The sequence below is a fragment of the Hippopotamus amphibius genome, chromosome 8 (assembly GCF_030028045.1).
Source record: "Hippopotamus amphibius kiboko isolate mHipAmp2 chromosome 8, mHipAmp2.hap2, whole genome shotgun sequence".
Taxonomy (NCBI): domain Eukaryota; kingdom Metazoa; phylum Chordata; class Mammalia; order Artiodactyla; family Hippopotamidae; genus Hippopotamus; species Hippopotamus amphibius.
The window spans coordinates 131,360,657-131,372,935 of record NC_080193.1 but is presented as its reverse complement, the minus strand read 5'-3'; the positions used below and the strand labels follow the sequence as shown (position 1 = coordinate 131,372,935).

Genomic DNA, 12,279 nt, shown 5'->3' with positions numbered 1-12,279 from the left:
TGCAATTAATTCTTCAAGTGTTGCTCTTTTAAGAAATACATGTTGATGTTTTCCCTTATTTTTTTACTTATAGGATATTTCATCAGAATTATAATGTGTTTATTTTCCGTATCCTAATGTACTAAGGTTCTTACTTGTTATATGTAGTTGGAATCCATAGATAATTAATTCAAGTGATTTGAGGAGTTTGTTGCAGATCTCTGCTACATAGTAGTATCTGTTGTTTAACTTTACTATTAGCACCAAGTTTCAGTTTTCATTTGATTTGTCAGTGGTTTTGACCTGGTTTAACGCATATATAGTCTCCAAAAGAACGCATTATATTTTTATTTCTGTAGAGCAAATCTTGCATCTTGATATTTACCACAGGCAGTTTTATAAATATTCAGAGAAAACTGCTCTAACTGGGACTTTGTACTTTTAGTGCCAGACAGGAAGTCTTTTGCACTTTTAGTTTGAGTTGTGGCTTAAAATGATTACCAACTTGTTCTTGAAATTTAAATACGTTGTGCTTATAAATATAGGTACCAATTTTTGGTATTAAAATGGTTAATTTTAAAACATGAAAGATTTCTTAACCTGTTGATTTTTAAGTTGCATGAAGCCTGGTTGTTTATATATTAAACTATTGTTAATTATACATAAACTTTAGCTTAAAGTTTATGGATAATTAAATCATTGCATTGTGGTCCTATGGTGAAAAGTAAGATTATGTAAGCCATTATCTGGAATATTTGCGAATAAGGTCGTTTCTACAGTGAAGCCGTAGTCTTCACCAGAAAATGCTTGCTTTTTTTTCCACTTGTGACTTTGAGGTAGTCACTTCAGCTCTCTCGTCCTCTTGTTCTCAGTCTATAAAATCAGAAGATTGGACCAGATCATCTATTTCCTTCAAATTTCAAAGGTCTGTAATTTTTTATTTAGGAGTTACTGGATTGAATAACACATTGCTAGGCTGGTGTGTTTCTACCTTTGGAGCCAGTGGGATAAATTTATCATTATAAGAGCTTAAATAATTGCAGGTACAATATTAAGACTATTAGCAGAGATTTTCCAGTTATTATATGTTTTTTAGTTTGGTACTAGCATAGTTGTATTACATTTTTATGTTTCTCAGATTGTGCAGTTATTTAACACTGAACTTGGCAACATTACAATTTTTCTCTATTTAAGTTTTCTGAAGGATTTAAGAATTTAGTAAGTGCCTATACAGTTACTCATGTTTTTACCAGTGTAAAAGTTTGTGACTGTCAGAGACATTAAGGGAAGGGGAACTGTAAGGAAGATCATAGTTGCCTTTTCTGACATCTCAGAGTGTTAACTTGGTTGTACTTAATTCACTAGCAATCTGGCATTCATAAATGTTTTTAAATGTTTTTTAAGCAATCCATTTTTATTTCTCATTTGATCTCTCTGAACTACATTAAGGTAGGGTAAAGAGTGAATGTAAAATGTAAATGTTAGATTGCCAAATTTGAAAGTAATCTTCAAGATCTGCTATAGTTTTAGATAAACTTAATATGATTGCACTTAGAGGTGGAAGTCTTATATGAAAATTGTTACCTGCTTTATTAAACTTAAGCAGATGACAACTTCCCATCTCAGTTTCTTACTCTTGATCTGAAGATGCTCTCTCTTATTAGTGGATTCTGTTTAAAGAAAAAGAAAAAAGAAAAAAGATACTTTGTTAATAGGATGCAGCCCTGGTAGGCATATCTAGAGAATAGACTATTTCAATTGTGGAATAGGCTGAGAGGATTTACTAACTGCAGAGATGTATTAGCAATATCCCATGTAAGAAGCAGTACATATGGGAGAAAAGGCACCAAGTAAGAATCTGCTTCTGCTCATGGCTTAACTAGCATTCTGTTTGTAGTCCTGGGCCAGGCATTATGCTTGGTGTTGAAGATATAAAGGATCTGAGTTCAAGAAGTTTACAGACAAGTTTACGATAATGAAGATAAAATTCAACCAATGAGAATCATTTAAACTTTAGAGAGGGTGAAACTCCTGGAGTGTACATTGGCTATGTTGAATCTTTAAGGACACTTAGGAATTAGCCAAAGGAATCAGAAAGCGGTTAAAAGTATTTACTGTCTCCTTTTTCAAGATTTATTATTATGCTGACTCCCTCATATTGTGTGAAACTTCCAAGTAATTCTTTGAATGTAATAAAGTCACTGCATTATTTATTGCCTAATTACAAATACCATGTTCTTTACTATATATTTTAATAACTAGTTGCCTATGTCCTTCTCCTGCCTTCCCACCCCCATCCTTCATGTTACTTTAGGGTGAATTTGGAAATTATTTTATGCATGAAACTATAAGATTAAACTTTCTACTTATGCATTTGTTACATCTCTGATACTTTTATGAAATATATTTGTTGCAGAAGTTTATAATCCTAGCATGTAATATTTTGAAATTTTATTACATTATGTATTGTTGACATACAAAAATGACTATGATAGTGTTGATAAACATTTAAAACAACATACTGTAATTCTTTCTGCTTAGAAGAAAGGAGAATATATATAAAAATATTAAAAGTTGTAGCTAAGTGTCAGGATTTTATGCATTTTGTATACTCTTTTCAGTGAGCTTATTAATTTTACTGATTATCTTTAAAAGTATTTTTATTATAAATAAAATAGATGAAATTAAGTATCAAATACTCATGTCTGAGGGAGTCAGGCAGGTGAGGTGAATGCAAGAGGTCAAATAGATGATAAATGGTAACAGCTAACATGCAGTAGTGGAAAGTCGGTCAAACTGGAACATATACTCAAACTGGAACGTATACCTCATCTAATGGGGCGCACTGTGCTGATTGCTGTATAGGAATGGGACATGTTGCTACATATGGTGATTTTTTTAAAGAAAAATTTATATCTGCATTTTATAGAAATAGCTGCAACTCATTTAAACAGCTTTGTAGTGAATAGGTCACCTGCAGACTACTGCTCTGAAAGCTTTCTTTATGTACTATTCTTAGGAAATTTATGACTTATTTTATTGAAAATTGCATAGACTTGAAAATTGCACAGGTTTGATTTTTTCCCTAAAGTGTATTTTTGGTTTCTCTCAGTATTGTGTCCTCTTTACTCTTTCTTGAAAATAAAAAAGAAAGAAAGAAAAATTAACCAGATGTTTGTCTTGTGTTTGATTTTAGATATTGTAATACCAGTATTATTAGCCATGCTGTACCTTACATTCTCGGGACTTTATAAGTTTGGATTTTGGGGTTTTTTTTTTTAATATTCCCTGTGTGAGATTGTACAGTATTTGTCTTTCTCTGACTCATTTCAGTTAACTGATGCCCCTAAGGCCCATCTGTGTTGTCACAAGTGGGAGGATTTTTTCTTTTTTGTGACTGAATAACAGTCTTCCCTGTGTATGTTTGACAGAGAGTTTGTTTTCAAGAACACAGTAAATAGGAAATCAACTGTAATTGTAAACAATTTGATATGTTTTGGGCAGTGCTATCTATACTATACTCATTTTGTAAGAAAAGAAATCTCTGCCTGGGATATTGTGGCTAAACAAATAACTTTAGAAGTTTTTTTGGAGAAAAATAAATCACTAAATTCCCTCTTCTCTTCTTCTACCCCCAAAAGTAGAGAATTTAAGAAGGCCTGCAAAAGTTATTTAGAAGATTAAAGATAATTAGGTACTAAGTAGTAATTTAATATTTTTCTTTAAGATAGTGTAGTTTCTTCAGATTTATGGATTCAGTGTATTCTCAGCTTCAAATGTGCATAAACTGAAATTCTGTATAAATAAAAACAATGCAACAAACTTGGCAAATATTAAAATTGCCAAGTTTTGTTTTATTGTTTTCAGGAAGTCTATGTCTGTAGTCTCCTGGAGGATTGAAAGACATCTTTTCTGCTTTATTTCATGTGAAACAAAATTTTTGTATATACATTGTATCTTTTAGAAATAAAAAATGGAACAAGTTGTAAGAAAATGGTATTTCCTCCCCTTTCCATGCAATAAATACATAGAATTTGTATTTTTCAAATTGTTGGTAATTTGGGCAAAGTCTTCCATGCTTTTATTGTTGAGTGTTCTGACTCATAGTTTGTGGTGTGTGTAACATTGATAAGGAATGGTGGTAGATATATGAACCTATACATGTGATAAAATTGTGTAGAACTAAATAAATACACACACAAATGAGTACAGGTAGAACTGGGGAAATGTGAAGTGGATTGTATCAGCTTTGTTATGCTTTTACGCTACAGTTGTGCTATTATACTGTAGTTTTGTAAAATGTTACCATTGGCGAAACATGTATCTCTATCATTTTCTGTAACTCTGTGAATCTAAAATTGTCTCTAAAAATTTCGCTGCATTCAAAATAATCATTCACTGCTTACTGAGCTATCAGCTTAGATACTGTAATTTTCAGAAAAGCATAAACATTTTGGCCTCTCTTCTGAACAGATGAAACTAATTTTTATAGTTCATCATTTTGGATGCTATTTACACTAAATGCCTTTGTTTCTTCTGCTTTTCACGTTACCCTGTCATTCTCCACAAAGTATTACAATTCAAACATTCTAAGTCCTTAAAATAAATGCCTTATTGAAAGAATGTCTTAACTAATAACTATCTGCTATGTAGATAAAACTTAAATAGAGCATCTCACTTATTGATGTTTTTTGTTTCTCCACTAGCGTATCAGTAAAGGCTATTGTTCATGATCAAAAAATAGTTTTATATGTAAAATGTAATGTAGTTGTTACTCAGAGTGTAAATCTACCATGTATTGCTATTGTTAAATTATCCCACTTTCTTTCTTCCTCAAGGAATTATTTTTGGCATTTTTTAAGAATTTGAATGTTTTTCTTTTAAAAACTCCACCATTTTAATCAAAATTTATTTTTATTTTCTAGGAGCAAAAAGATTGGATCAGTTTGTCCTTGATTTTTCTTTATTTCAAGGTAAGCTGCCTGTTTATTAGTTCACTAATCGTACAGACTTCATACAGTTTTCTGTTTGAGGTGGCAATCTAGGAATAGGAATTGTATTATATATTGGCTAAACGTTTTATGTCTTTTCCGATTGCTTCACAAGATGCAGTCTAATCTCTTAGAAGACAAGGGGGTAATTCATGTGATTTATGTCATGGAAGTAAATATAAAAATAAGTTGAGACTATGTTTCTTGTTTATGCTCCACAGAGTTTTGTTTTGATTTCAGAAATTTATGAAAAATCTTTGCTGTTTTAGTCTGTTTGCCTGAAACTGTGTTTTACTCATAGATTGACGTATTGAAGCCATGGGAATAAAAGTTCAGCGTCCTCGATGTTTTTTTGACATCGCCATTAATAATCAACCTGGTAAGGAAACTAATATCCGTATTTAACATTTATATATATAAGTATTTAATATTTTTAAATTAGTAAAGAAATTTAAACCAACTACCTTCTTTTTCAGCTGGAAGAGTTGTCTTTGAATTATTTTCTGATGTGTGCCCCAAAACATGCGAGAACTTTCGTTGTCTTTGTACAGGTTTGTTGACAGTTTTACTTGCCCTAATAGTAGTCCCATTGGACTTCAATTTGCTTTACTTTTTTATTTAACATGTTTTAGATTTTTTCATGAGTATTATTTCCCCAGCATGCTGTTTATACAACATTGACTAGACATGACAACAATTCTTAGACCTATTAGTTGTAATGGGATTGTGTCTGGGATTGATTTCTACACTCACTAGAAAAGCATGGGTGCAAGAAGTCTGTATAGGTCAAGAAAGGTATATTTTACTGAGCAAAACATTTCATCATTAAATTTTTTTTAACTTTTAATAAAGTTTTTTATTTATTTAAAATTTTCTTGCACTTTTATTGAGATATAATTGACATATACCACTGTATAAGTTTTAAGGTGTACAGCATAATGATTTGATTTACATATATCATAAAGTGATTATCACAGGGCTTCCCCGTGGCACAGTAGTTAAGAATCCACCTGCCAATGCAAGGGACACAGGTTTGATCCTGGGCCTGGAAGATCCCACATGCTACAGAACAACTAACCCCTTGCACCACAACTACTGAGCCCATGTACTGCAGCTACTGAAGCCTGTGCACCTAGAACCTTTGCTCCTCAACAAGAGAGGCCACCGCAAGGAGAGGCCTGTACACCACAACAAAGAATAGCCTCCGCTCACCACAACTAGGGAAAGCCTATGTGCAGTAACAAAGACCCAACACAGCCAAAAATTAAATAAATAATAATAAAATAAATCTTTAAAAAAAAAAAGTAATTATCACAGTAAGTTTAGTGAACATCCATAATCTCATATAGATACAAAGTTAAAGAAGTAGGGAAAAAATTTTTTCTTGTGATTTCATCATTAATTTTGTTTTAATACTACTTCCTTAATATCTACCTAATGACCTACTAATTTTTCTTCTCTGTAGGTGAAAAGGGGACAGGGAAATCAACTCAGAAGCCATTACATTATAAAAGTTGTCTCTTTCACAGAGTTGTCAAAGATTTTATGGTTCAAGGTGGTGACTTCAGTGAAGGTAAGGCTTTGATTCCCACAAAAGAAAATTATATATTTATATATTTTTTTAAATACATGGATCTTAAAGTTAGACAAGTCTCTAGATGTACTAGTCCAATTTTTTTCTCAGCACACTTAATCTTTGGTCAAACAATTAGAAGTAGTGGGAATTCTCTGGCAGTCCTGTGGTTGGGACATGGAGCTTCACTGCCAAGGGCCAGGTTCAATCCCTGATTGGGGAACTGAGATCCCACAATCCGCCTGGCCTGGCCAAAAAAAAAAAGAATTAAAAGTACTCATAGAAATAGATAAAAAGAAGGAAACACATAGGAAAAAATTTCATCTTTGGTACATGAATTAATTTCAGAAATTTGCTTCTGGATAAAAAACAAAACACTATTCATCTCTTAGTAGCCTGTCAGTGTTCATGTTTGATTTTGTCACAGCCAGTAATCCTTTACTACAGTATAGTTTTTACCTCTACTCTCTTATTGTAAAAACATTGAAACCACGTTTTTAAAGGCACTTTGAAAAGCTACTAGTAATTTTTGTTAAAAGACCTACATAATCATTGTTAGAATCTGAATTTTTTTTTTTTACAGATCTTAATAGTCTTTGTCACACTCATACTGTTGTCTCATAGTGGAGAGAAAATAATTTGGGATCTTATCGGTATTGACTTTAAGTTAATGTCTTATGATTTGCTGTGAATTTTTGACTATTGATTCAAAGTCATTCATGTACCTACTTTGTAAGAAGCATTTTGCTTAGTTAGCACCTTCAAGGAGATTACTGACTTAGCAATTCTAAGAGTCCATGTTTTTTCATTCTTAGGGAATGGACGAGGAGGGGAATCCATTTATGGAGGATTTTTTGAAGGTAAAAATGTTTTTAATGTTTTCTGGTATTTTATTCATTTGATTTTTCTCTATTGAATCAATAAGATTATTGATATACTAATATCCAGCTACCTTGAACTAAACTGAAAGTTAATTTTTTTGTGAAAAATTTTATGTAGTATAAAGGTAGGATTTTTTGTGTGTTTAGAACATTCGTACATCATATTACTTGAAGGGTTTCAATGATCTATAATAAACTTTTAGAATTGTGCTAGAATAGGAGCTTCCATAGCTTGATCTTAATCTTTATTAAAAGAGGTTCAGCTCTATTTCTTAGTGACGATATCAACATTTTTGTGTGTCCATTTTTTTAATCTTTGATATTCTGAATTTGGCTGTAATGTTTTTCCCAAATTTAAGTTTTCTGTATGGGATTTTTTATTAATGTGAAGACCATTTGAAAGACTATAAACATGTGATTGTGGAATTAATTTCATATTTCCCATCGTTCACTTTTGGGAGACGGTGAAGTTTTGTTTCACATTCCACCTGGTTTTTTCTCATTCTAATCCAAGATTTGAAGGCACGCTGCTCTTCTGGTGATAAGCTGCTCTTTCTACTGTGGTAGAGATTAAGATTAAGGAGTGCCTCTCTATACTAAGAATAATATTGAAAGGGGATGGATAAAAAGTATTTGGATTTTATAGCAAGGGATTGAAAATTAGAAATATTTTAATAGGACTAGTTGGGGGAGGGGATTGGTTAATATTGGATTGCTCTTCTTTTAACCTGAGCACATGATGTGAACACAAGATATGAAGAGGAATGAAAATGAATTAGGGGGTTGGGAGAGTTATAATGTTAACTGAAAACTTTGCTCCTCTGTAGATGAGAGTTTTGCTGTCAAACACAACAAAGAATTTCTCTTGTCAATGGCCAACAGAGGGAAGGATACAAATGGCTCACAGTTCTTCATGTAAGAATTTATGATCTGATAATTTAAAATATCCCTTTTTCGGTGTGTCATTTCTCTGTGTGCCTGCCACTGATCACTGATAAATAGGAGAGGGACATAAGGGGGAGAATTTTTGAAGGAGGAAGAACAAAGAAGTGTTGAAAGGGGAGTTGAAGTGTACTGCTGAAGTTTTCAAATGATGAAGACTTTTGTCATAGGACTCAGGAGCCAGCTTAAAGGGGTGGGGTTCCCACTGGTCAAATTAGGACAAGTTCAGCATTGATTATTTTGAAAATGAGTGATGACGGTATCATATTACCAAATAAAATAGAAATCCAGGAGTCCATTCACATATAAATGATAAATGAATAAGTAACTAGGGAGAAAGAAAAACTGTTCCTTAGTAGAATGCAGCCAATAAATGTAAAAGGAATTATGGAGTTAGAAATGTTCCTGTTTTGCAGTCATCTCAGTAATAATTGATTCAGGAAAGAATTATCTATGAATGGTAAATTTAGAGGATAAGCTTAATAACAAGGAACAGGATGTTTGCATTGAGTATCTCTTCATGAATTACTTAATTATAAAGAGTAAAATACAGTTGTTCCTCATTTTCAAAGATTCTGTATTTGTGAATTTGCCTACTCACTAAATATATTTGTAACCCAAAGTCGGTACAGCTAATGTTTTCTACTTCTGGCTATAAAAACATTGTTACAAAGGCACTTGTCAGCAGTTGATACTTTTTAGCATGTCCCATGGCAAAGATTTGCTCTCCTCTTTAATCCTAAACTCTTTTGGTCTCAGAAGAACTTAATCTGCCAGTACCATGTGGCCTATTCTATTTTCTCCTCCGTATTTGTAACTCCCTTCTTCAACAGTGAGAAATTTCCCATTATGTTCAAAATTTCTACTCATTTGTTGAATCCTATATTTAAATATTGCCATCCTATACCACTGAGAAAAGTACCATACTAACTAGAGTTCACTATTTATAGCGACTTTTGTCTTTAGAGTGAGGGTATGTAATCAATTCATCATGATTAAAAAGGACTTGGATTAGTACTTTTTAGTGTAAATTTTGTATGATTTTATGACTCAAAATGTTAGATTCATTTGTTTCCAGTTATAATTCATTTGTTCTCCTTCACAGGTTGATTTATTTTTTTTCCATTTTTTTTAAGCTTTTAAAACATTGACATGATTCTAAGAGTCAAAGCAAAGAGAATACCATTGAAGTATCACTCCCACCTGACTCTTCATTCCATTCCCATTCCCCCATTTTTTCACCCTTTTTTTTCACCACCTATCCATATTAGTAACCAACCTCATTAGTTTCTGGTTTATTTTCTGTATTTCTTTTTACAAACATAAGCACAGATATATATTTTTATCTTATTTTCCCTTTTTTTCTTACACAATAGATAGCATACTGTATAAAATTTTTTTTTCTTTTCACTTAATGATGTATCCTAGAAATCATTCCATATCAGTTCATAGAGATCTTTCTCATTTTTTTCCACAGATGCATGTTACTCTCTTGTATGTGGATACTGTAGTCTGTTCAGCCAATTGCCTATATATAGGTGTTTCTGATTTTTTTATATAAAAACAACTTATATCACATTTGTTGTAGGAAAATTAGAACACGCAGATAAAAAGAAAAACAATCCCATCTCCAGAGCATCTTTCCATGCAATAAAAAATATAGGTGGAGAATTGCGTATACTCTGTAATCAACTTTTAGATGTAATATAAATCTCTGTACATCACTAAATATGAATTAACATTTTAATAGTACATGTTAACCCGTTTGAATGTACTGTGGTTTTATTTAATCTCAGTTTTGAACATTTGGTTTGCTTTTTGTTTTCAAACTGCTGCAGTGAACATTATTGTACCTATTGTTTGATACATTTTTTAATTCTTTTCTGTAAATTGCTAGAAGTTTACTTAGTGAAATGTTTACACATTTTTAAGGCTTTACCATATATATTGCTACATTGATTTTCAAAAGGAAGTATGTAGTTTACTCTAGAACAACAGTATGTAAGTGCCATTTCATCAGATCCTCAGCTACACTGAGTGTTATTTATTTTCACTTTTTAAAATAAAATGCTTCCTGTGCTAACCAGAACCCCTGTGTTAAATTCATACAATCCTTCATGTATATTCTCAGAATCTTCCAAGTGTTGGTTTCTTCTGCCCTCTTTCCACTTCTAGATAACTCTTTTTCACTTCTTCTGTGTTCTGTTGTTTGTTAAAGGGAACAATTTGTTTTTAATCTTTTTTTTTTAATGTTTTATTGTGGTAACATATAAAATTTGCCATTTTAACCACTTGTAACTGTATAACTTAGTGGTGTTAATTATATTCATAGTGCTATGCAACTACCACCACTATTTCCAAAACTATTTCATCATTCCATAGAGTAACCAAAATTTTCCCTTCCCCTCAGTCCCTGGTAACCTTTATTCTACTTTCTGTCTCTATGAATATGCCTATTCTGTATATATAAGTGGACTCATACAGTATTTGTCCTTTTGTTTCTAGCTTATTTCACTTAGCATGTTTTCAAGGTTCATCCACGTTTTATAGCATGTATCAGAACTTCATTCCTTTTTATGATTAAATATCATTCCATTATATGTACATACCACATTTTGTTTATCCATATTCGTTAGTGGACACTTGGGTTGTTTCCACTTTTTGGCTGTTGTGAATAATGCTGCAGTGAACATTGGCACGTATATTTGGTTGAGTCCCTGTTTTCAGTTCTTTTTGATATATGCCTAGGAGTAGAATTGTTGGATCATATGGTAGCTCTTTGAGGAACTACCAGACTATTTTCTACAGTGGCCACATCATTTCACATTCCCACCAGCATTATACAAAGAGTTCTAGTTTTTCCATTCTCATCGATACTTTTTCACCAATCTGAGAGTGACCGTGAAAGCACTGCAAGTATTGGTTTAGGGGTTACAAATAAATTCTAGTGAGCAAGCCACTGGGCAGATATGTAATCTGTGAAGTGAGGATTGACTATATCTTGGTGCAAATTATAACAGTGAATATAACACAAATACAGATATAGTGTACACCTAGGTTTTTACATTTCTAGGTAGTTTTAGCAAGTTCAGGTATCATAGCTGTTATAGTGAGAAAACAATAACAGGTTATTAGTTTTTAAAATAAGGTGAACTTCTAAAAATGCACGTATGTGTTTGAATTTTTTTTAGTAGTATCATATGTTTTAATTTTAACCAAAGGCTAGCTTAAATTGTGTTCCTTCTTCCAAATTTCTAATGCCTGTTTTGGTAAGATTTTTAAAAAATAATAAATCTAACATAATGCCCATCTTCAGTCTATTGTACCGTATGTCTTCATAGCTACTCATATAGCAACTTTCTTAGCTACAAAGCTTTAAGGTTGATGTGGAGAAAAAGATTTTTGAAAATTCCTTGTTGCTTATTTTAGGTTTTTTCCAGATTTTAATGCTGATAACTTTCTTGGGTGTGAAGTTTACTTTATGTTAGGGATAACAAACTCAAAAGACCAATAGATCTTAGGCAAGTAACATAAGGGAGTAAAGACTGCTGGGACAAGAAACTTAACTATTAATCTCTGTATGAGAGAAAACAGGGATACTCAGCCTGACCAATTATTGCCAAGTGCCACATCTTCCAGGTTTTCAAAAAGGTCTGGAATCTGGATTTTTATATAGAAGTATCCAAATTTTTAAGTCTTGGCAGCTAATTTAAAATTTTATAAATACTATATGGACTTCCTGTTCAGGTCCAACAGAAATGTGTGAGGGCATCAGAATATGAGCTGGGCTTTAACTGTTTAAAATGTTAAGATTGAAAAGCACTGTTAAACATATGGACACCAAGTGGGGAAAGCAGGGGGGTTGGGGTGGGATGAACTGGGAGATTGGGATTGCCATATATACATTACTAAT

At 32.3% G+C, this 12,279-nt stretch overlaps 1 protein-coding gene across 6 annotated transcripts in view; it reads left to right on the top strand.

Moving 5' to 3' along the window:
- Positions 1-12,279, top strand: part of PPIG (peptidylprolyl isomerase G) — a 39,235-nt gene that overhangs the window by 2,055 nt on the left and 24,901 nt on the right. For 3 of the 6 annotated variants that reach the window (XM_057745749.1, XM_057745754.1, XM_057745752.1), the window contains 7 exons: positions 852-904; positions 4,905-4,952; positions 5,272-5,349; positions 5,447-5,521; positions 6,436-6,543; positions 7,359-7,403; positions 8,252-8,339. In XM_057745749.1, the coding sequence (XP_057601732.1) occupies positions 5,289-5,349; positions 5,447-5,521; positions 6,436-6,543; positions 7,359-7,403; positions 8,252-8,339 (377 nt within the window). In that variant the 5' untranslated portion in view covers positions 852-904; positions 4,905-4,952; positions 5,272-5,288. Of the gene's footprint in view, positions 1-851; positions 905-3,656; positions 3,674-4,904; positions 4,953-5,271; positions 5,350-5,446; positions 5,522-6,435; positions 6,544-7,358; positions 7,404-8,251; positions 8,340-12,279 lie in introns of those variants that run through there. The other 3 variants (XM_057745750.1, XM_057745755.1, XM_057745753.1) reach the window with 2 other exon arrangements.